At 43.5% G+C, this 23554-nt stretch overlaps 1 protein-coding gene across 1 annotated transcript in view; it reads right to left on the reverse strand.

Moving 5' to 3' along the window:
• Positions 1-423: 423 nt before the first annotated feature.
• The window catches only part of SCUBE2 (signal peptide, CUB domain and EGF like domain containing 2), a 63493-nt gene continuing 40362 nt past the window's right edge, over positions 424-23554 (reverse strand). Inside the window, 7 exon segments of the mRNA XM_077820092.1 lie at positions 424-935; positions 1857-1936; positions 5463-5615; positions 8287-8484; positions 9826-9987; positions 11610-11777; positions 14434-14604. Coding sequence (XP_077676218.1) covers positions 783-935; positions 1857-1936; positions 5463-5615; positions 8287-8484; positions 9826-9987; positions 11610-11777; positions 14434-14604 — 1085 coding nt within the window. The 3' untranslated portion in view covers positions 424-782.

Here is a 23554-nt window from a genome sequence, read left to right on the forward strand (position 1 = left end):
CTGTTGCATCCATATACACAAGGAAAATTGGCTGGTGGATCAGTTTGATCAAGGTCTGATTCATCATTGTGGTACTCCCGTTTTACTCTAATATAACCCCTCTGAAATCAAAAGACAGACATCAGCAGAAACTGGAGCAATGCAGTGGTAAATCTGTTCCATAGAGTTCAGGCTGAAATTTCATCCTTAGTTTACTTTGCCATGCATAGGTACTATATCTAGTATGACACACAGAGAGAAAATCTTGTGCAAAACTTGGATTCACTGGTTTGGGTTAAGACCATTTCAACCTCTGCTCTGAATTTCCTGGCAGTGAAGGTTTGAGAGGGACATCAAACTTGTTTTCACTTTCAACCAGACTGAATGTGAGTCCAGCTTTCTGGAGGTGACAAGCCTTAATTACAGCCCAGAGCCACACGGCAGTACTTAGCACGTCCACATTTATTAGCTTTTGTGTTACTGATGCAGCAACAGGACAGAGCTCTGAAGAGATCATGCCTGGCATCATTTAATTACAGAAAACATTGCCAGTCTCTAATCCAACAAACATTTAACCCGGAGAGCATCTTGTGACCCGAAAGGGATCATCTGGAAAGGAATCAAAATTCTGTTCACCAAAAACATTTATATTAGCTATGAAAGCCATACTCTGCAAAAGAACTAATTGGAGAGCTTCCCTGCAGTCTCTCTGCCAGTGTGCAAAACACTCAGACACAGCCTCATCCATCCCAATGCTCTGCTGCATCATTAGGGGCTGTTTAGTGTTCAAAACGTAGGCCCGGTTATTTGTAAGGCCTCAAAAATCTGGAAACTTTAGAGCGCAGCAGTCGAATAAAGGATCGTGGGAACATCTCTCTAGACTCTTGTGCTGTGTACTTGAAGTAGTTCTGTGGATGTGCCAAGACATCAAACAATGCCTTTATCAGCTTCTTATCCTGAAAAAGGTAAGGCAGATTTTTTTACTGTCAATGAACAGACTAGTTACATTCAGAGTCACCAACACTTAATCCCCAATGATTCCATAGCAGATTGTTTTAATAGAGGCAATGGCCTTGAATTTTTTTCTTTCCAGTCACTAATGTGGGCTCTCAGATCTACACAGCTGGAGTGAAATCCTGGTGAAATCTTGCCACTGACTTCAGTGGAGCCAGGCTTTCACCCCAGCCTTTATTTCAATACTGGCAGATCCAAGCATGTACAGAAAGCAGAATACTGAGTTGAGTTCTGACAGGAGAAACGTGCTTTTTGGGTGAAATCTACTCCACCTACCTGAGTACTGGGCTCTGTAAAAGGTGGAGTGTGATGTGTGTCAGAGAAGTGAAATCAGACTCTCCAATCCAGGGCTAATAACTGCAGGGCCCTCACTCCCTCCTTCAAGGCTCCTATTCTGTGAGCTGAAATAGCAACCATTGTCTCTCCGTGCCAGTTGTGCAGGGCATTGGATCCAAGTAGATGTAAGCCTATGTCCCCCTTCCCAAGCTTGCTCCCACTGCAGCCTTCCAAGATGGCCTATGTGAAGCCAACCTGGAGATCCTTTTCCTGGCGCTTAAGAGATGCATAGGCACCCTTGTGCAGCTGCTCTGTCCACATCTAGGCAGGGGGCTTCATTGATGCTGAGGCCTGGGAAGGGGTGTGCACCGATTTAGCACTTCCCTGAAGTGGCTTGGACCTATAGGGCTAGCATAGGGGTCTTGGAAGGCATTAATGTTGCTCATGCAGACAGTCCAAGAGAGGGCCTCAGTGGAGTGAATCCCATGTGGGGAAGTAACTTCAATAGCACAAGAAAGTGTAATTTACAATTCTGTATTAATCTCTCCATTAATTCTCATACCAAAGCTTTAATAGAGGAAATGTACCTTAAGTATTTCTTGATGATTTTCAGATGCATAGAGTCTACCATCCCGAACTATGTCTTCTATTAGCTCCTGGTAATCCTCTGTTGGGGACACATGATATAATCATTTGCCTGTTAGACTCAGCTGCATAATCAATGAGGGCCACATTCTTCCCTTAACACATGAGTGAGCTGCTGGCCACTGGATGCAACAGGGAGGGTGTGGGCGTGTAGGTTCACATGTAACACCAAACATCTGGCTCTCAAATTAGCAATCTTTGGTTTTTCAAATGACCTATAAATACACTGTACTATTTATTATGAGGACACAAGCTGAGCTATTCATCATCAATCTGTCAAAGGCAAGAGAAAGAAGCAGCAACCTGGGGACAGCTCTATGAATTGTAACCATGTGGCATGCTTCAAACTTATTATGTTGCTAAAGAAATCCACACAAAATCCATCTTTAAATATTCTGAATCTTTTGCTGGATTTTTCATATTATAATCAAAAACTTTCTTAAAGGGCAGTTACAGTTGAGCCTGGGCAAAACCCTCCCAGGCAACAAAAGCCTTAAAAGGAAGGAAACTCCAAGCTAAGGGTGAGGTCTTCCCCCAACCAATGAATTACTCACTGTAAGTGAGACACTGCAGCCCACCAGTGGGTACAGGGAAATGTTACACCTAGCTCACACTGTATGACAAAGCCTTAAGTCCAACCTCACCAACAGTGACACAGGTGCAGAGGAGACACCCTGGGGGGGCGGGGGGGGGTGAAGCTCTGGCCCCACTGAAGTCAATGTGTGTTTTTGCCATTGACTTCAAAGGAGCCGGGATTTCTCCCCTGGGGTCCAGGTTAAGGGCTGAGCTTTGGGAAGTTTCGAGGGTAAGCATGAGGCTGGAGTTAAGGGTGAAGGAGATGAATGCGTGCAGCCAGGGTCGGATTTCCAATTGGGCACAGTAGGCATGTGCCTAGGGTCGCCGGCATTCTAGGGGCACCTAAAAGTTACAAGTGGGTTAAAGGTTTCATTTTTTAGGGAAAACACGAAGGTCAGCTGTAGGCGGGGGTGGGGGAGGAGCGCTGAAGATGCTGTGCCTAGGGGCACGGAAAGTGTAAATCCAGCCCTGTGAGCAGGACAGTGTGTCCCTCGCACAGCCTGACCAGCTTCCTGAGGCTCATCGGATGTGCATCCCTGCCGCCAAAGGAAAGGGGCTGCTGACAGGAGAGGTTGTTGGGAGGAAGAGGGTGCCCCCCACCTCCTCTCACAGCCACAGGAACGGAGACAGCAGGCAGCCCCTGGGATGGGGCTGAGTCCTGGTGCATCTTCCATTGCAGGGTAGGAGAGAAGGGCACGGGGAGCACCTCTCCTCCTCCTCCTCAGAAATGCCGGCGGGGAGGTGTTGCTACCTGCAGCACTCCACTGCCTCAGCCCGCCAGCCTCCACCAAAGCCTGTGAGCTTCAGGAGAGACGGCACCAAAGGGGATCTCTTAGCTCCGCAGCTGCGCTGCCCTCTGCTACGGCTCCCTCCTTCCCCTCTGCTGAGGTGTCCCCGGCTCCCTGCACGCTCCGTGAATCACCGTCGGCTGCCTTTCTACAGCACCGCAGCCGGAGCTCGGCCGGGTTCCCGCCAGGTAATTCCCTTCAGTCCCCAGTCTGCGTGCGTCCGTGTGTCCCCAGTCTAGCCCCGCTTTGGCGTTAATAGGGCACTGGCGTGAACGTGCAGCACCATGGGCGCTGGGGGAAACTTTCCCCGGGGGAGGCTGGCTGCTCGTCCCGCCTTTTCCGCCGCAACCCCGCCCACACTCCACCCCCCTGCTCTGCCCCAGGTCCCACCTCTGCCCACCGCTGACTCGCCGCTCCCCTGCTGAGGTCCCCCCTCCGCTCACTTCCTCCCCCGCCCCCCGGCCGCTCGCCCAGCTGCTGCTCGCCTCCTCACCCTCCTGACAGACCCCTCCCCGCCACCTGCCCCCACACACCTGCCATGCAGCTGTCGCCGCTCCCCTCCTCATCCTGCTGCTGCTTCTCCCCGCTCCCCCCACCCCGCGACACCCTCCCGCCTTTTCACCTTAAAACACTAATAACATTCCCCTCGGGGAAGGGAACAGCTACAGACCAATTGCCAGATGGATTCCCCTCTGCGGGGCAGGGAGTTTGGTGTATGCTGTATATAGAGAGAGAGGAAAAGCCAGGCTACCTGCGCCAAACTGAAGCCTAATCTCTCCTTTTGAAAAGTTTCAGAGTAGCAGCCCTGTTAGTCTGTATCTGCAAAAAGAACAGGAGTACTTGTGGCACCTTAGCGACTAACAAATTTATTTGAGCATAAGCTTTCGTGAGCGACAGCTCGCTTCATTGGCATATTTATACCTGAAAATTGGAAATATATCTGGAAATTTTCACTACATGCATCCGACGAAGTGGGTATTCACCCATGAAAGCTCATGCTCCAATACGTATGTAAGGTGCCACGGGACCCTTTGCCGCTTTCACAGATCCAGACTAACACGGCTGCCCCTTTGATACTTGTCACTGTGTAAAGTTACTCAGGGCTAGTCTACACTGGCAACGCTAGTCATGGCAGAGCCAGCGCTCTAAAAAAACCCCACCTCCACGAGAGGTGTAGCTACCGGCGCTGGGGGCTGTTATTGGAAACAGGCTTAAGTCCCCTGGTCCATTTTCAAGCTATCAAGCTATCTAAATTTATAACTATGGTATTGCTAGGATGCCCATTGCTATAGAAACTGCTACTTATTATAAAGGCCCTGATACAGCTTCCATTATCTTCAGTGAGAGCTGATCAGAACCCATTGAAATGAATACCACTGAGTGCAGCAAGACCAAATTTGGCCATGTCAGGGATGAAGATTTCAGTGCGTAAGTGTTTATGCACAGAAGTGAAAGAGAAAGTATGAAGGTTCTTGTTGGAAAATTTTACAAGCTGACAATCAGACTGTCATAATCTGCAGTACAGGGTGGGAGTTGATGTAATTGCGCATAAACAAGTCCTCTGCTCATCCAACCATTCAGCTAAGTCAATTTAATGCCAGATAAGCACAGAATCATATTTTTTGTCACTGGAAATACGTTAATATTACAATATATAAGTATGCAAAAAACTTTATGTTTAGATGCAAGAAAAGTGCACTAAAAATAAATAAAAGCAAACTCTAACAGAAGTAAAGTCAGTCAAACTCAATGCAAAAAAAAAAGGGGGGGGCTCAAACTCCTCCCAAAATGTTTGTGAAACAACAGGGCAAAGCAAGCCTAGGGCTTTGTATACACTGACATTTTTGCAGAGCCATCAGTGCTAGCATAGCACGAATGGAAGCACTAGCATACACCAGCCAGAAGCGTTTTAGCCACCTAGTCAAGTCTAGACTGTCTCTGAGCAGAGTTTGACAATACAGTGGTAAAAATGCCAACAGCCAGTCTATGCTAACATTCTCATGGCCCTCATGTTAGACCAGCAATAAACATAGACTAAGTATCAATGCCCCAAACTGCAAGGGTTCCATTTTTTGAGAGTTCTATCAGTTTTACAATGTGCTCCTCCTACCCTCCAGGGATTGAAAGGTTCATGCTCCCACTGTAATATTCTACATTACTTATCATCTGTTAATAGCCACTTACCATCGTATGTTACATAAGGCACCTGGAATCCTTTGGCACTATTCCCTTCATTTGACTTGAAGTGGATCCACAGTTTTTTAGACCTAGATGTGAAAGCTATAGGGCGTTCGTAGGTTTGGCAGGTTTCATATGTGGTCACAGAATTGGAGGAAGCTTCCAAAGAAAATGTACAATACGCAGCTGTCAGGCAACTCTTAATAGGCAGCAGGTTTAAAACAAATAAATGGAAGTATTTCTTCACACAATGCACATCAACCTGTGGAACTCTTTGCCAGAGGATGTTGTGAAGGCCAAGACCATAACAGGGTTCAAAAAAGAACTAGATAAATTCATGGAAGATAGGTCCATCAATGGCTATTAGCTAGGATGGGCAGAAATGGTGTCACTAGCCTCTGTTTGCCAGAAGTTGGGAATGAGTGACAGGGGATGGATCACTTGATGATTACCTGTTCTGTTCATTCCCTCTGGGGCACTTGGCACTTGCCACTGTCGGAAGACAGAATACTGGGCTAGATGGACCTTTGGTCTGACCCAGTAGAACCGTTCTTATGTTCTTAACTCTTCAGTTACTGGTTTAGTGATTAAAAAACACACTAACCTATAGTGACAAAAATGCTTTTATGGTAGGAGAATAACAGGAATACAAGTTAAATAAGTGCAGTTTACACCTCATTTTGCAAGCATTAATGTGCCAAGATTTTGCTGTTAGTCTGAACTGTTTTGGGCAATAGCCAGAGCCAAATTCTGCTCTCAGCTACAGGAGGCCAACTTCCACCCCAAGAGTCTAATTGAAAGGACAACTGCAGTTATTAGTTGAATACTTTAGGGTTCTTTGCACAGAAAATTAATCTGGCCTCTGGAAGGTGCAATCTCCCAGACCACATGTTATCTGGCAGTGCAGCAGGCTGACTGAATCAGGAGACAGCCCAGACCAGTGCCTAAGGGTATGTCTACACAGCAAAAAGCTGTTTATGGACTAGCCTACCTGAGCTAGTTTGAATCCAGCTAGCGCAGGTAACAAGCAATGGGTAGTACAAGCGCAGCACAGACCCTGGGTAGGTGTTCTGGTCACTTCCTCTCTCAGAAGCCTGCACTGTGCTGTGTTCACCGCTTGTTACCTGTGCTAGCTGTATTCAACCAAGCTCAGGTAAGCCAGCTTCTGCAGCGTAGACATATCCTGAGTGCAGGCACCAGGGAATCAGAGCTGCAGGAATTGAGTTTTTGTTTGTGGACAGAGTGCTCGTGTCCGATCTCCACAATCCCTTAACAGAATCACATCAGTGCTCAGTTCAAGCTTCTTTATCCCACTGGCGCTGTGCAGCGTGAGAGGTGTTACTACAGCCCTACAGTAGTCCAATGAATGCTTTGTGGAGGGGGGGGGCATCCAGGGAGTGACTGGTCAGTGCATGCTCTGTTTTTTCTTTGCCAGGTGACCTGCAGTTGGTAAGAGGGCCTCTGCCACCTTGATCCCTGTGAAGCAAATGGGAGGCTTGCTCATACCCTGACCATGTAACTTATGGCTCCATAATTATTTTCATAAAACATTTTTTTCTTATTTTCTTTTAGCTTCTTAAAACATATTGCTTGTGAAATGTGCCAGTGCCAGAAACTGAAATGGTTTCTCCACAGCACATGTAGAATCATAGACTCAGAAATGCAGGGGTGGAAGGGACCTTGAGAGGTCATCAAGTCCAGCCCCTTGCCCGGAGGCAGGACCAAGTAAGCCTCAAGCATCCCTGACAGGTGTTTGTCCAACCTGTTCTTAAAAATCTCCAATGATGGGAATTACACAACCTCCCTTGGAAGCCTATTCAAGAGCATAACTACCCTTGTAGTGAAAAAGCTTTTCCTAATATCTAATCTAAATCTCCCTTGCTGCTGATAAAGCCCATTACTACTTGTCCCACCTTTCGTGGACATGGAAAACAACTGATCACCGCCCTCTTTATAACAACCTTTAACATATTTGAAAACTGTTATCAGGTTCCCCGGGTCTTTTTTAACTCAAGACTATACAGGCCCAGCTTTTTTTAAACCTTTCCTCACATGTCAGGTTTTCTAAACCTTTTATCATTTTTGTTGCTCTCCTTTGGACTCTCTCCAGTTTATTCACATCTTTCTGAAAGTGTGGCGCTCAGAACTGGACAGCAATCCAACTGAAGCCTCACCAGTGCAGAGGTGAGCGGGACAATTATCTCCTGTGTCTTACATACGATAATCCTGTTAACACACCCAGAATATTAGTCCTTTCCTCATCTGCATCACAGTGTTGACTCATGTTCAGTTTCTGATCTACTACAACCCCCACATGCTTTTCAGCGGTACCTCCACCTCACCAGTTATTCCTCATTTTGTAATTGTGCATTTAATTTTTCCTTCCTAAGTGTAGTATTTTGCACTTGTCTTTATTGAATTCCATCTTGTTGATTGGTCCAAGTGGAATGGGTCTCAATCCGGATGGTATTAGTATTCGATCCAGTCCAACCTGGGCAGGGCTCACCTAGAGGTAAAAGTACCCATAACTCTTTACCATTCATCAACTCTTACAAATGCTAGATGAAGGTTTCTCACAATGGCACATTTCAGCTTTAGGCCCTCGATTCATCTGGACCCAATTCCACATGATGATGGAAAGGATGTTGGAAAGGATTTCCAAATTCATTGTCAAATGAAACCTATTTCTCTACTCTTTAGAACTAGGCTTTAGGTGACTGGTTTTTAGTTTATGCACCAGGCGTGGAATAAGCAGGAGAATTCTGTTCTTCACCCTGAGGTCCATTGGAAAGACAGACATTATATGGTTTGGAAGATATTTCAGACTTACAACTTTTTCGCATCACCAGGTAGTCTCCACATTCATCTTCTATTGGCAGAAATATTTCTGGAACCACAATCAGAATGCGGCGCTTAGGAGGTGGATTTATAGTCCACGTACATTCAATGTTCGCAGGGTAATTCCCAGGATAGTTTGGGGATTCAACATATCCAGTGAAATCTCCAAGTTCACCTCCACAGTGTCTATCTGAAAAAGGAACACGTCACCCAGGGCCGGGGAATGAGGAGAGGGATATCTAGAGCCTTCTCTACAGTCATTGTCAGCAAAAGCAATAGACATATGAACTGATTTCTGATTTCTGATTCCATTTCTGATTGCATATGAAACAGGTGAACCCCTCTGTCAGCTGCACATCAAACTGGTCCCTGCTTTTGCCTTTGTTTCTTTAAATAGTGAGATCCAGGCTGAAAAATAAAATTAGGAGCAGAACTAACTATTAGCACAGAGGCATATGGTGGCTGTGAGGCTACAGCTGCTTGCAAAGGGGATGTAAAACACGACCGTGTCAGAGTTCTCCACTCACTCCCATCCAAGGTAACATTTTTATACTCAGCTTTACACAGGGGTAAGTAACTACACAGGGTGTAAGGTATTGGAAATTCAAATATATGATGCACAATGTCTGCAACAGCTCAGGACAGAGTGAATTCTGCCCCATCCATTCAGAGGGTGCAGTGTGCATGCCTCCTATACCAGACCTGCTCCATTGGCTGCTGTCGGGGAGATGCAAGGCCATGACCTTGAGTCCCCTCTCTACCTCTTTTGCAGAAACGAATACGGAAAAACTGGGATTGTGACTAGCCCCCATGCAGGATGTTTTGAACACTCTTCTTGTGCACCTGGGCGGGTCTGGGCACTTGCTGCCTTATAATATTGTTAAGGCTGTGGCATGCCCTACAACTGCAGCCCTTCGTTTATGAAGAGATGCAGCTACCAGAAGCAGATATATATAGTCAGGGTTTCATCAGAGGATTTTCTCTTCCCCTCATTCTCCTTGCTTTATGCCCTCATCTTCCTACATTGCAGCCACCATTATTCAGAAACCAACAGGGACTCCCTTTGGGCCTGTTCTGTAATAAGCTGGAAAGGTTACTGTTAAGAAGCCCAGAGAGCAGAGTGAGTTGCCTGAGCCGCATTCCTTCCCCCTGCTAGCCCAGGGAGAGAGAAAAGGAGACTAAGAACCCAACCAAATCTCTTGCATTACATGGCAAAGCCAAGATCTACCAGCAGTTCCCAAGTGCAGCCCAACACTCCCAGGGTTGATCGTTCTCATGTGCAGACTGGCAAAATTAATGATTGTTAGCACAACAATACTACAAGCCTCATTCACAGAGCTAGATGCCTCAATAAGTCATCTAGGGACGTAACTCACTTGTGGTGTAAACAGGTGCAACTCCTGTGACTTCCCTGTGGTTATGCCCACTTGCACCAAATCTGAATTCGATCCCTACAACTCTCATTTTGGATGCTAATGACTCTGACCTGTTTCATTTCTAACTGGCTGAGAAATCCATTTGTGATACTTACTTTTACACTGGGTTATGTTTGTTGATCCATCAAAATCAGTAGTGGTGTTTCCAGGGCATGAAATACAATAATTTTGACCAAACTCAGGTTGGTAGGTCCCAACTGTGCAGCGAATACATCGGTGAGTTGTAGTATTATAAAAATGACCAGGTGAACATTGAACTGTAGGGGTTTGTAAACATGTAGTACAGTTACCAAAAGCGATTATGACACTAGAAAGTAGCTTTATGTATGTTTTTATAGGACTTATTATAAGCTAAGTAAATAACTAATGTTATACTTGTGTGGAGCTACAGCAATAAAATGAAGGTGTACTAGGCTCCTTACTGCATTTTCAATATCATAGCTCTTTTTGTGAGACCACAAATATAGCTCACAGAGCCACATGCTAGTTCCTGTCTAGAAGTGAGAAACAGCAGAAAGAAAGAGAAAGAATGTGTATCTGTCTGTCTGTGAGGAGCGAGGGGGTGGGGGGGGGGGAAGTAAATAACAGATAGTGAAAAAAAGAACATTTCATTAAATGGTCCAACCCGGATAGTTTTACACATGGCAAATCAACTGTATATTCATATATCAACGGAACAATTCTGCCACACTTATTTATACTGAGAAGTACAGTACTACCTGAACAGACTTGCTGAAATTCATTGTCTAGTAGGGCACTACGCACCATGATTAAGGGGAGGAGGATTTGGCCCTTCATGATCTGTACACTTGTTTTTGCAGGTCTTATGCAATGACTAATGCATATATTACGTTATACTCTCATAACAACACTCTTATTATGGGATAGAATAATCTATATTAGAATCATGCATTATAACCCCTGCCCCCTGGTTACATATGACTCCTGAACTTGTAAGGATGTGGGGCAAAATCCTGCACAGGACTTACATCCCATACATCTCCATTAGAACCAATTTTGATTACTGTTTGCAAAAAAAAAATACAATGCTGCTTACATTAAACCTATGATTTTTAATGCAAATGTTAACAAGAAACTCCTTTGTGATTAAAATATCATCACCACAGGATTCTCATCGTAGGTCACAGGCATTGGGGCTCAAGTGCCAATTATGTGGGACCTCCCTTAACTCAAGTTTTCAGGGGGGCTTCTGACCCACATGATGCCCATTAATCATGCTCCAGAGCATCCTGGCTAATTCCATTTTCAGCTTGGTCATAAAGGACACCCTTCCTGCAGGAGCTAGTCAATGGTTCTGACTGTTGTGGATCCATCTCTCAGAACCTACTGCTCTTTAGTCAGACCCTGGATTCCTTTAGCTGCTTCTGTGGTTTCCAGTCAGCACATAATTAACATTATAGCCAGTTTGGGTACTTTGGCCTCTGTGATCCCAAAGGATTGGTGTTGTTATGATTGTGTGGCTCCCTTGTGCATCCATCCATTCTGGTACTAAGGGGACCATCTTGCTGCCAGCCATCACTCAGAGACAGTCAGCTCTCCTTTGTCCTTGAGATTAATACCTGGTTTTTCCTATGTTCTTTTCTATCTGTCTTCACAGATCATCATGACAAATCATTGACCAGGTTCAAGATATCTGCCAGACCATCTGGTAGTCCCAAAATGCCAAAAAACTTGAGATGTAAGAGAGCTCCCACATGACTTGAGCCAGGGGCATGACACTCAAGTGTGAGAATGCTGGGAAACGATAGCTTTAAAAAGGGGACATATTTTGCCCTTTTAAACTTTAGCATTCATAACAACAGGGACAGTGTTGGTCTCTCAAAGCGCTGCAGTTCATTGTATCTCTTCTTGATCTTACCTTTCGTCTCGCAGTCCTGAAACATTGATGCACCGCTGTATTTTGTTGTCAGGCCTCCTCCACATGGAAAGCAGGCTGTCCGGCCAGCTTCAGGTTGGTATGTTCCAAAGGGACAAGGCAGACAGGGCTTGAAGCCATCAGAGGAATATTCACCCCGTGAGCACTGACCTAGAGAACATAAATACACATTAGCATAAACCTGAACTTTATGGAAGCTGTATCATGGCTGAAAGAATATTACGCACCTGCTCCTCAGCTGGTGCAAATCATTTGGTCATAAGTATGGAGTATGAAAGTCTGAAACCAATTTTATGAAACAAAACATGGGTTGAAATAAGATCTTAATAAGTACGTGGCTGGAATCATTTACAGGCTTTAATACAATGATGTTTGGAATAAAATTGGTTCTATTTTTGCTACATGTTGCTTCAAAATTGTAGGACAACATTCCAGCCCTTTTTCCTTTTGTCTCCAAAATGAACACAAATGAAAGCATGAAAAATGCAGTGTTATTTTGCACCCATTTTCTTTCAGCCCTGATTGCCTGCACTACACACAACTCTCTGGGCATGTGACACAAGTAATCAAGCAAGGGAGGCTGCCGGTACAACTCACAGGAGGTACTCCAAAACAAAGTCCCACTCTGATCCACTGCTATACGGGGGAGAGGCTTGCTGAGCTGGAACTCCACAGATTTTAGGGAGCGAGAATTAGGGCCCAGTAGCTGCAATTAAAGTACAGCACTGCTCCCCTGCTGCCTGTGGCTTTTCTCATTTAAATGGAAGCAAGAGCCAGCACCTGCCCCATAGAAGTTGCCTATTGTAACATCAAAATGAACACTGACCGGTTCACAAACATTGGTGAACTCTTCAGTGAACCTGGTGTGAGGAGTTTCACATTTCATTATAGAAGAGTCTCAATGGGGCTAGCCCACTAATAGCATTTTTAAGTCATATAGCTGCAGATTATGTAGACTCTCCTGCCATTTTGTTAATGAGCTCAGAGTCTATAAAACAGGCAGCTGAACTAACCTAGCACTGAAACTATAAGTAGCAGAAACCCAGATTTTGTAGAATTAACAATTTATTTTTATTCTATACAATGATTATTATTAATAATCAGTAATTAAACAAACACTTTATTACTGTATCATCCTGAAACCCCAATCCAGATCAGGGGTTGTGCTAAACTCCATACAAACACATACTGCACCACAGTCCGTGACTCAAAATACTCTTGCCCTCAGACTCTGGGTCTTTGATATTGTCTCCACTCTGAATTGCTTTGCTCTGCTATGGTATGAAGGTAGGATTTACCTCACGGAACTGATTCTCTATTGACCCTGTGGATCCTTTATGGAAATCTCTGAAATAAAATCTGTCTTCAAAACTTGTAGCAAGCAACTGATTTCAATGACAGTGGTAAGTAATTACACTGCTCTGGATGACACAGAATCGTGCTGCAGTTGTTCAGCCATGCTGAGAAATTTTGCCCTTTTAAAGAGCTGTTGCGATAATAAACCGGTTGTTAGTTTTAGTTTATAGCTCCAATAAATCATTCCGTGAATGGCTGTTTTGTTAAGGAGTTAAATTGGCCTTGGCTTCGTTTCAAAATATTTGACTAAAAAACAAAAAGGACATTAACTACTGGTCATGATCAATGATGAAGAATTTTGTTTATGGCTAACAAATTCAGTTTAATAATGAGCTTCTCCTTTGTGTATTATAGGCAGCAGATAAAGTGATGTTATCTGGCTCATTATACTGAAACTGAATGAAGAAAAATATCATCCTAATTCTTGACTCTAATTTCTCCAACACAAAACACTTTTATCCAACCTTCTGCACTTTGTGAATACTCATTCATTTGCTCGTGGCTCTTTTCAAGTCCCTCTTTATTTTATAGGTATTTCTATGGCACACACATCTCTGTAGTGTCTGTGAGCCCCACAAATATTAATGAACTAAGCCTCAGAACATCCCTAAGAGGTTAAAAAACCCCCCACAAACTACTTTCATTTTAGTGACAAGAAAAATGAGGTACAGAAGAGGTTAAGGATAGTAAGGTTAATTTTGAAAAGCAGGTAGCCAACTTAGGCACCCAGAATCAATGACCACTTTTGAAAGTCAGACTAAGTCACTTGCCAAGATCACACAGGAAGTCTGTGGCAGAGACATCTGGAACAGAACCCGATCTCCTGTATCTCAGTTCTATGACCTAACTGTGAGAACATCTTTCCTCCTAAGTGCTTCTCCTTTACTGTTTCTTTTTTGCTGAAGTTATTTTACTGGTTTAGATTTTATTTTTTAAATCAGGTGCGACTTTTCCCCCCAGACTTTTCTTAGATCTCTAGCTTCACATTATACACCCCCTGAACAAAGTAACAGCCCAACACAGTCTTTAGATATGCACAAGGAGCTCAGTGGAAGCCTTATGCACTCATCCAAGGGCAGAAGCTATGTGAACACACAATATATCTGAATGAAATCTACTCCACTGGGTCTCTTTTTCTCAGCAGCTTTGCCATTTGCACATTACTTGTCTTCACAAATCACTTTCATCTGTAGTTATGTGCTGTAAAACCCACTGTGGAGGAAACTGATTTGAATTCAATATTTTGGAATCACATACAAAAAGCAGTGAAATTCTGAGTCACAGCTGCCACTCCATTTTTAACTTTCCCCGTTGTTCTCAGGTACTGCCGGGGCCTTTGAGTGCTGGGTGATCTTATATAGCACACATGGTACTTTCAAGGTGAGTGAAGTAAGGAGAGACGGCATCATTTCTGTGCCTTTTCTAGCTCTGTAGGGTGTAAGAACCTTACCTCCACATTTGGATATATCCCGAGCTCCAGTTAATTTTTGGTTTCCCAGGTTCTGAGGACTTGGGCAAGGTTCACAAGTTATTTGTCCTTCCTCATCTTGGTATGTTCCATTAGGGCATAAAACACAGAGTTCTTGTTCCCCATCATAGTATGTTCCGACACTGCAGTTAGCTAACAACATGAAAAAACATCTGGTGACCAAAATTCAATTTATGTTCTTCAAAGCCAGTAAGTTAAATTGGCAGGTACCAGGTTGCTGAATGACTTGCAGATTGACGCCTTGTACCTCTAAGGCAAACCCACTAGAATAGAACCACGAAAATGCAAGGGGCGGGAATGTTCTAGAATTTTGCACAGAGTGAAATGTTCCCTACAAAGAGAAAACCAATGGTTCTACTATAGTGCATACCGACAGAGACCACATCAGACTGTATAGACTATTTTGATTTTCAGAACAGATATGGGACATTGAAACATAGGAATTGCCCTACTGGGTCAGACTCATGGTCCATCTAGTCCAATATGCCATGTCTGACTGTGCCCGCTGGGGTGCACAAGGTGAGTTCAACAGGAAGTACCTCTGCACAGCCGACGGCCACAACCATGGGGGGTGGTTTGCACGCAGTTGGCCCTGGCAACTCACTCAATTCTCATTGGTGGCTGCACGGAGCTGTGTGTGTACCACTGTGACACACCCTGAGATCTTACCTCAGCTGGCATACTAAAGCTAGTGAGGGTAGCTATCTGCAACCACCATTAGCGAAAGGGTACATCTGGCCCTCAAAGTGCACTAAGTCTCCTCTTACAAAGCCAGCAAAAAAACTCCCAAAGGATACCATTGTCAGAAATGGTGCTGGATCAGGAAGAAGGTCATGAGCCAGTTTAAAACCAGGGGAGAGGCTTCAAAGGGCTGACAATGGAGGAAGTACAAATTTAAATAGTTTATTTCTGTTTGTTGAACTGAATCAGAAAGCTTAATTTCAACTCAGTTCTATGTTAAACTGTGCCCCCCCCCCAAAGCTGCCGTGCCTTATGGGAGGTGTAATTCAAGTGCCTCATGAGGTTGCTATTGTCCTCTATGGGCTAGGCTCACCAGACTACATCTCCCATGGTGCAGCATCACCATGTAACTTCCATGAGGCACCATGTTGACTCAACCAGAGGGGAGACTGTGGTGAGTCAGAAGAGATGTAGTCCAGGCAGGGAATCTGCCCCACAGAAAAAATGGGGGCACAAGGCACCCAAACTAGAACCACAGAAGCGCGCGAGACTCAGATTAATGTCAAACTGACCCAAAATGAATGTTTTGATTCCGTTCAACAAATCAAATTCTTTCATTTCAGCTTGACCCAACCCAAAACAAAATATTTAGCTCTGAATATCCCAACTGCAAATCAAAAAATGTCAGCATTTTTCCCAGGGAAAAAACTTCAATTTTGCTAAAACTACATTTTCCATCAATAAACATTTTGAGAGAAAATTCATGATCAGCTCTAACAAACATGCTTTTTAAATTGTATATGTCATAAAGAGAAGGGGAACATTGTAAACATCAACTCCTTCCCCCTAAAATAACAACAGGACAGGCAGTAGCTCACCAAGAGCCAAAATCTACTTTGGTCACATCCCTGCAGTCTCACTGCAGGTGTGTAACCAAGAGCAAAGTTTAGCCCCCCACCATCTAGGCTGTGAAGTAATTTCCTGGGCACTCATTGCTATTGGGGGCATTAATTTCAAAATGGCATCCCCAAATCAGCCTTGCACCTATGTTCGTAACCCTTGCCCACTCCATAATTTTATCATTCTGGTGGTTGTTTTGCTAAGTATGATGGAGAGAAAACAGTAAATGTTCAGCCCTTTTTGGAGGGGAGATAAAGATTTCACAAAACAAGCCACAAACTTCATCATTCAACTCTCCATCATCCCTTAGTTTTTCATCAATTAAACGGCGTGGGGGTGAAACCCTTCCAGCCACAGAGGGGCCACATAGGCCTGAAGCTCAGCAGTATCATTGTAGATCTGCTACACACAGGCCAAGGAAGTATAGGGTTGTACTAGGGGATTCCACAACCCCTGCCCACCAGGGAGCCGAGTGCCACGTGAAGGGAGGTTGTAGACACATCTAGGAGTGCCGGGGCATTGCCACTGCAACTGCAAGCTGCCTAAATCTGCTTATAAACCTCATTTTGGGGGCTCACAACCTGTAGTCTGTGGTAGTGGCTGTTTAGCTGGTTATGTTCTTATATTGGCACCTATCAATGTAATAACAGACAAGCCCAACTACACAGCCACCCACATCTTGCCTCCAACACCTCCTGAACCGGGCCCTGTGCAAAGTCCATTTACTCAGGGGACAAGGATTCCACACTTATTCATATCTGATGTTACTAGAAACAGCTGGTTACCTAACAAACCCCTTTGTGCTAACAAAGCGCTTGATGCTGAGGGGTGCTGAGGATCCACTACACTCTAGGAACTGAAAGTGCTCAGCACCTCTTGGAGTTAGTTTCAATAATGGTAAAAACGTACCCAAAAAGCGCAGCTTGGGAAAACCAAGTATTAAAAAACCTTTTCACAATGCCTGTAGAAAAATTCATCTCTGTATTTCTATCCACTGTCTCCTCTGAGACATGCCGTACGATGGAAGATTGAAACAGCTCCTGCTTGTCTATGACAGCAATGATCAGAAAATTACATTTTCATGCATCTTTAGCTATTCATTAATCTGACAGCTGCTAATTATTAAATCTAAATATTAGAATTAAAGAAGCACCAACAGGTTCCAAAGATTTATGCCTCCTTGCTTAGAAGGCAAGAGTTCCCCAGCCCTCTTGAGTACACATAGGGTATTTATTCCAGATAACTCTATGTGGATAAATGGTGCAATGTATCAGACTATTTAATCTCACAGATATTCACGATGGATCATTAAGAGGACATAGCCCATATTCATCCCCATCTCCTATTTACAGATGATCTAAATGTGGGTCACTTATCTGCTGCCTAACAAACTGAGTATGTAGCTAAACAAAAAGATTTGTTATCCAAGGGACACAGATCTTTCTTTAGGCTCAATTATACATTCCTTTCTCATGGCAAGTTGTACCTGACTACAGAAATCACCCAGAGAAATCAGTGGCACTATTTGTGTAGTAAGAATGACACAACTAATCCTCTAAGCAGGAAACCTAAGAAAAATGTTAAACGCAAATTCTTTTGTGCCAATGTTTGTTTAAATAAAGCTAAAAATTTGATTCTCATCTCACAAAACCACAAAATGGAAGGTGTCCCATGACATATGGGAAATACCCGGTTTAAAACAAGGTCTAAAGATTTGCAAACAAGGCAAAATCAAGAATTCCACTGGCTTTCTTTGCTTCCTCCCCTCCCCCCAGCAACCTGCTTGTTTTTCTTCAAATGAACAAAAGGAGCAATTGCCTCCAGTAGACTTCATTTTTGTAGCTGCTGTCTTTGTTTGTCTTCAATGCCCATTAAAATCCCATTCTTGAATCTCAAGCAGCTGTTTTTAAAAAAATATATGTGAAAGCTTTTCGGATGGAAAAAAAGGGGGGGAGCCCCCACAGGGAGCCAGGATTACTAGCTACAAAGACATTTAAAGACTCTTCCACTCTTTTCAATATTTTACTCTTTGAGCATTTGACTCTATTGACAAATACTTTGGTATTTCAGTGACTAAAGTGAACTTCATAAAAGAGGTCATGATCTAGCATCTAACCATTTTCCTAAGATTCATGCCTTGACTTATAAGGAAAATCACAAATAACTGATGCAAATTGATGCCTAAGCAGCATCCTTGAAGTTATTGTTTTTAACAGTTCACAGACTTCGGTCACATGGAGAGATGATGTGTCTTAGGGATTTATGTCTATTATCATGAAAGCAAGCAGGTTAGCAGTATGAACTGCACTTTCCTCTCTCCTTTGAGAATTTATTGCCTGTCAGCTCTCTAAAAGTGAAAAAAAATGTAATGTGTTGGATTTTAGCTGTGTGAAAATACATTTACTAATTGCAACAAGTGAAAAGGCAGACAGGCCTTTTGTGTTTCTCTTTAAACATATTTTTCATACTTTGTCTTTTAGAATCCCAGTGTCATAGAACATGCAAACAATGGGAATCCGCTGTGTTTTCAATGGTGATTTCTTATTGCTTTGGATTCGCTCTCAAAACTAAGGGCATGTCTACACTTACTGTGGATCGACGCTGCAGTGATCAATCCAACGGGGGGTTCAATTTAGCGGGTCTTAGGTGGACCGCAATCGCTCTCCCATCGACTCCGGTACTCCACCGGAACGAGAAGCGTAAGGTAAGTTGACGGGAGAGTTTTTCCCGTTGACCCAGTGCAGTGTAGACACTGCAATAAGTTGACCTAAGCTACGTCGACTCCAGCTACATTATTCACGTAGCTGGAGTTGCATAACTTAGTTCGACTTAACCCCGTAGTGTAGACAAACCTGCATGGTGTTGAGCAACCAACGTTATGAACTTCCATAGAAGATGAGGTGCTCAGCACCTCCCCAAATCAGGCCCTAATATACCAGAGCTATTCACACCTACTGACCACTAAAGAGACTGCTGTTAATTCTGACACACACATACCCCCAGATGGAATGCTCTTTCATTGTGTTACTACAAGGCAGCAGAGCATGCTGACACTCTTGATGCATTATGGGAAATTCAAGGAACAGTGCCAGCTGCTGCGTCACCTTTGCCTTGCGCACATCACTTGGGCTGTTCAGGGTGCCGCACCTACCATACATCCAACACAGAATGTTCACTGGACGCAAAGGAGGCAGCTCTACTGGAATGATGTAGCCAAAATACATCAGCAGCACAGTTGTCAAAGCAATGGAAAAAGTGTCAAGAGTTGGCTTCCCCTCTCTCATTGGGAAATGTCCCAGTAGGAGAGGAGGCCCTTGATGGATGTTGTCAGCCACTGCTCCCCCTCTTCTCCGATACAAATATTCCAAGTAAATTAGGCACTGATAAGAAACTGTCAATGTTTAGACATTTGATCTTGGTCAGAGGAAGGCTTTAGTGAAACATGGTGAAAGTCCAGTCTGCACTACAGAACCAATGTTTGTAACCACATTAGTGGAGAGTCTTGCTGTAACCAGGCACCCTGACGTATATTCGACATGCAGATAAAGCCATCAAAAAACCTTCCAGGATGATGAATCGCCATCTCCTCAAGGATCATTTGGCATTTCCAGTTTCCCTGAATGACCCCATCTTGAAGTTACAGCTTTCAAACCCGCATCCCTTTCAGCACAATGACGTAAGCCTGATGTGGGGGAGGATCATCTCTAGGAGCAAGAAAGCAGTTCAGTCTCCATGCCTGTTCAAGTCCTAAGATTGCTAATAAAGGGGAAATTATGGGGATTTTTTTTTGTGGTAAGTTTTAGGAGCTACATTCTCAGAGCTGCAAACTGGGAGCCATGTGCAGTGCAAGGCAACAGTTTTATTGAATCTACTAACTCAATGCTGCATATTCTTATGTGCCAGTAGACTGAATTCTTTCTAACAACTGTCTAGATATCTCTTTAACAGAGCACACTTTAACAATATCTACAAATGGAACCATCAGGCTAAGACCACGAAATTCAACTGCACCGAGACCTCAAAACAGCCATCAGCTGTTGAACAGAAAGATCAACTTTCAGTCAACCTGAACTGGATTTGAACGGACAGCCTTTAGATGGAAGATTCCATGCTCCTGAACTAGTGATGGCCTTGCTTTTAGCATCAACAGCTATGTACCATGAATGTACATGCAAACATCCAGCTTTAGGAAAGGTAGACTGCACTAGTAACAGATTTTCTACTATAGCCTGTCATGTCCCGAGTCTAGGAATTTTATGTCATATTGTGCTCCAATTTGGACCTTGGGAGCTTAAAAGAGGAAGGGTGAGGAAAAAAATGTTTTCTTCAAAAAATGGTTCCTGACATCAAATGCTGAACATAACAGAAGAGTTTTCACTGGAACCCCCTTCAACAATATATATTATCTAATAAAACCATCACTGAAAAGGAGACCAACTAAATAAGAGATTGTTACAGGTATGTAGAGATTATAGCCCTAATTCAGCCTTTAACTTCCGTGGGACTGCTCATGGTAGAAGATCAGCATATATTTAAGTACTTTGCTGAATCAGGGCCTATGTAACTGAATTCAATTGTGTGGGAGTAGGTAGAATCTCTGCCATGTCTTTTTCATTGCTGCTCTTATTATCTTGTTGTACATAATATTTGTCCAACCAATCTGTCTATCTGAAATAAAGCTAAAGCATTAGCTTCCAGAATCCCTCCCTGCTCATTGCAAGGTTTCAGCTTCTGCCTAACAATCAAAGAGAAGCGGGGGGGAAATCATCTGGGATTGCAGAGGAGAAAGCAACCCACTCTCTAACCCCCACTCTAAACACCAGCAAAAAAGTGTGAAGGGGGAAGAAAAGCTTAGGGAAAGAATGATGGGGAGACATTTAAAACAGAAATAAGGGCAACGCCTGGAGAAAGGAGATAAAAAATTAAGAATAACAAGGCAACGTGGAAAAGGAAGTAATCAAATAAATAAAAACAATAAAATCCTGAGGAAGATGAGATGTTAAGGAAGAAAACCAAGGAAAATAAGAGTGGAAAAGAGATAAAATAGCAACTGTGTGAAGAAGGGATTGAGTCATTTATGGAAAAAGAGAACAAATATTGAATTTGGAGGGGGAAATCAGAATAAAGGAATAAAAACTAATTCTAAAGAAATTAGTGCATATAAAAGAGGAAAATAATGAAAAGGAAAAATTGAGACTGAGGGAGAAAGAAAAATAAGTCAGAAGAGGCTATAACAGAAGGGAAAAAACTGAAAGGAAAAGGCTGGGAATGTGAATAATGTCCAGATTGCAGGAATTGCTGCTAAATGGAAGGTAAGGGCCAGTCTACACCATAGCAGCTTTCAGAGTAGCAGCCGTGTTAGTCTGTATTCACAAAAAGAACAGGAGTACTTCTGGCACCTTAGAGACTAAGTTAAATAAAGTTCTCCTGTCTACAAAACCAACTCCTGGTTAAGCTACATGAGAGAATCCAGAGTTTTAACTGGAGCACCCAATACAATAGTTGTTACAGCACAGGCTGCACCTTTACCTTCCACTTAACGGACACCTTTTATAGTCTGGACACTACTCAGAGGTGATAAATACATCCAAGTATTGAGGGCCAGCACAAGGCCCTGTGACTCTGTAAAGCAGGCTGTGTGCACTGAGGTGAATTTTATTCAGAGGCAGTCTCCTAAGATTCCAGACATTTATTTTGTTCTAAATAGGATATTTGAAATTTCTGAACCACAATCTGCCCTTCACTCAATATCCGCACCACAAAGCCCCATCCGTGCCAAGAGTCTACCTGCTCCTGTCCCTCTGCCGCTCCCTTCTCTTCGAACCAGTCTATTCAAAATCCTGTTGCCAAAGTTATCTCCTACTCCTGTTATGTCCTTGAATCCGTTCACTGACTTGCTATCTCTTGCTACATAGTCATCCTCGCGTTCAAAGTGCCTCCTTTTCCATGTGTCTTTATGGTGCCTAGCACAGTAGCTTGGGACCCTCGGGAACTACCGCAAAACAACATACTACGTAATCTCATACCTACCTACATCCCTGAACTATTTTTTTCCCCTAATACTCCCGTCTTGCTCTCTACAGTACTCCAAATTCTTTCTTCTTACTGTTTTTTTCAGCCGCTCCTTAGCTTTGTTCCTTCTGGCTGGTGGTGAGAGGTAGCAGTAGTCCCAGTGCCATTTTTAGAGTGCGCAGCCAAAAATGGTGCCATAGTCCTTAGTGAGGATTCTAACCCTGTCCCTTTAGGGCCTATCCTTCCCACACGGAAGCTTCCATTGACTTCAGTGAGGCAGGATCAGGCCCCCAATGCAGACATTTTGCAAGCCAGCTTGTACATGGAAGATAAAGTAAATGCAAAGATTGATCATTTAGGTTCCTCTCTGACGTAACAGGCAGAGACTAAGGGCGGACTGACTGCAGATGGGCAGAGGATCAGCACTATGGAGGACAGAACTAATGAACTAAACTCATCCACTGCTAAACTTATGAAAGATTCAGAAAACTGTTTTAAAGAGACAAAATAGATGAATTTGAAAATAGATCACAATGCAGTACCCTGAAAAGATTCCCAGGGCAGAGGCACAGAAAGAATGGAGCCCAAAGATCTCTGAGTATTTTGTTTGCGATGTAACTGGAGAAAATGGAGCACCAATTCAGTTCCCAGTACCACTGAACAGCTTATCTGAGTTCCTCCTCTTGATGTTTGTGCTCACAGGGCCATCCTCTGTTTTAGTTAATGTGACAGAGGCTAGCCATGGCCAGAACAATCTTTCTTACCACTCTGCAGAAGCCTCCTTTTTTAGCACAGAAATGGAAGGAAAGCTTCCTGAGTTTTAATGAGTAAGAAATGTCTCTGCAAATTACAGGAAAATAATTACACACATCCTCTCACATGGTTCTGCATGTCCCAGTTCCTATTTATAACTAAGCCACTACAGATCTGGATGACAGAAAATGGTTGCCAAGAAAATCAGGACATAGTTTAGCCATATGAGTTCTGATTTTTTGTGTGCAATCAATCTGCCCTATGATATTTCTAGTTTGCTCATCAACATATTAGCTAAGCACCATTATCTTTTTCCAGTCAGATTAATTCAGGCATCTTGGAAGCTGACATACTGTCCCAAGTTAAGTATGTTTTGTCTCTATTACCCAAAACGCCATAGTTTATAGCACCATGATTTTTGCTTTTTCTGCCTTTAACCGCAGTCAACGGGCAAAAGTGGCTGCATTTCAGAGTTGGTGTATGAAAGGAGTTCATATAGCAGGATGAAGGATGTTGCATATAAATATCATATATGATATCGATAGAGATCTGTGAAATGGGTATGAGGAAAGGAAACATATGATTGGCTGGTAAATGGTATGATGAGGGTAATTATCTGGTAACACCTCACAGATTGGGAATCTTTAGCCAGTTTTTGCCTTCCCTTAAATCATTTGTCCATATGAGATATGCCCATAAACCGCTCACTCCAAGCATGGAACATGAAGAAGGGAAC

This window comes from Eretmochelys imbricata, chromosome 6 (genome assembly GCF_965152235.1).
Source record: "Eretmochelys imbricata isolate rEreImb1 chromosome 6, rEreImb1.hap1, whole genome shotgun sequence".
Lineage (NCBI taxonomy): Eukaryota > Metazoa > Chordata > Testudines > Cheloniidae > Eretmochelys > Eretmochelys imbricata.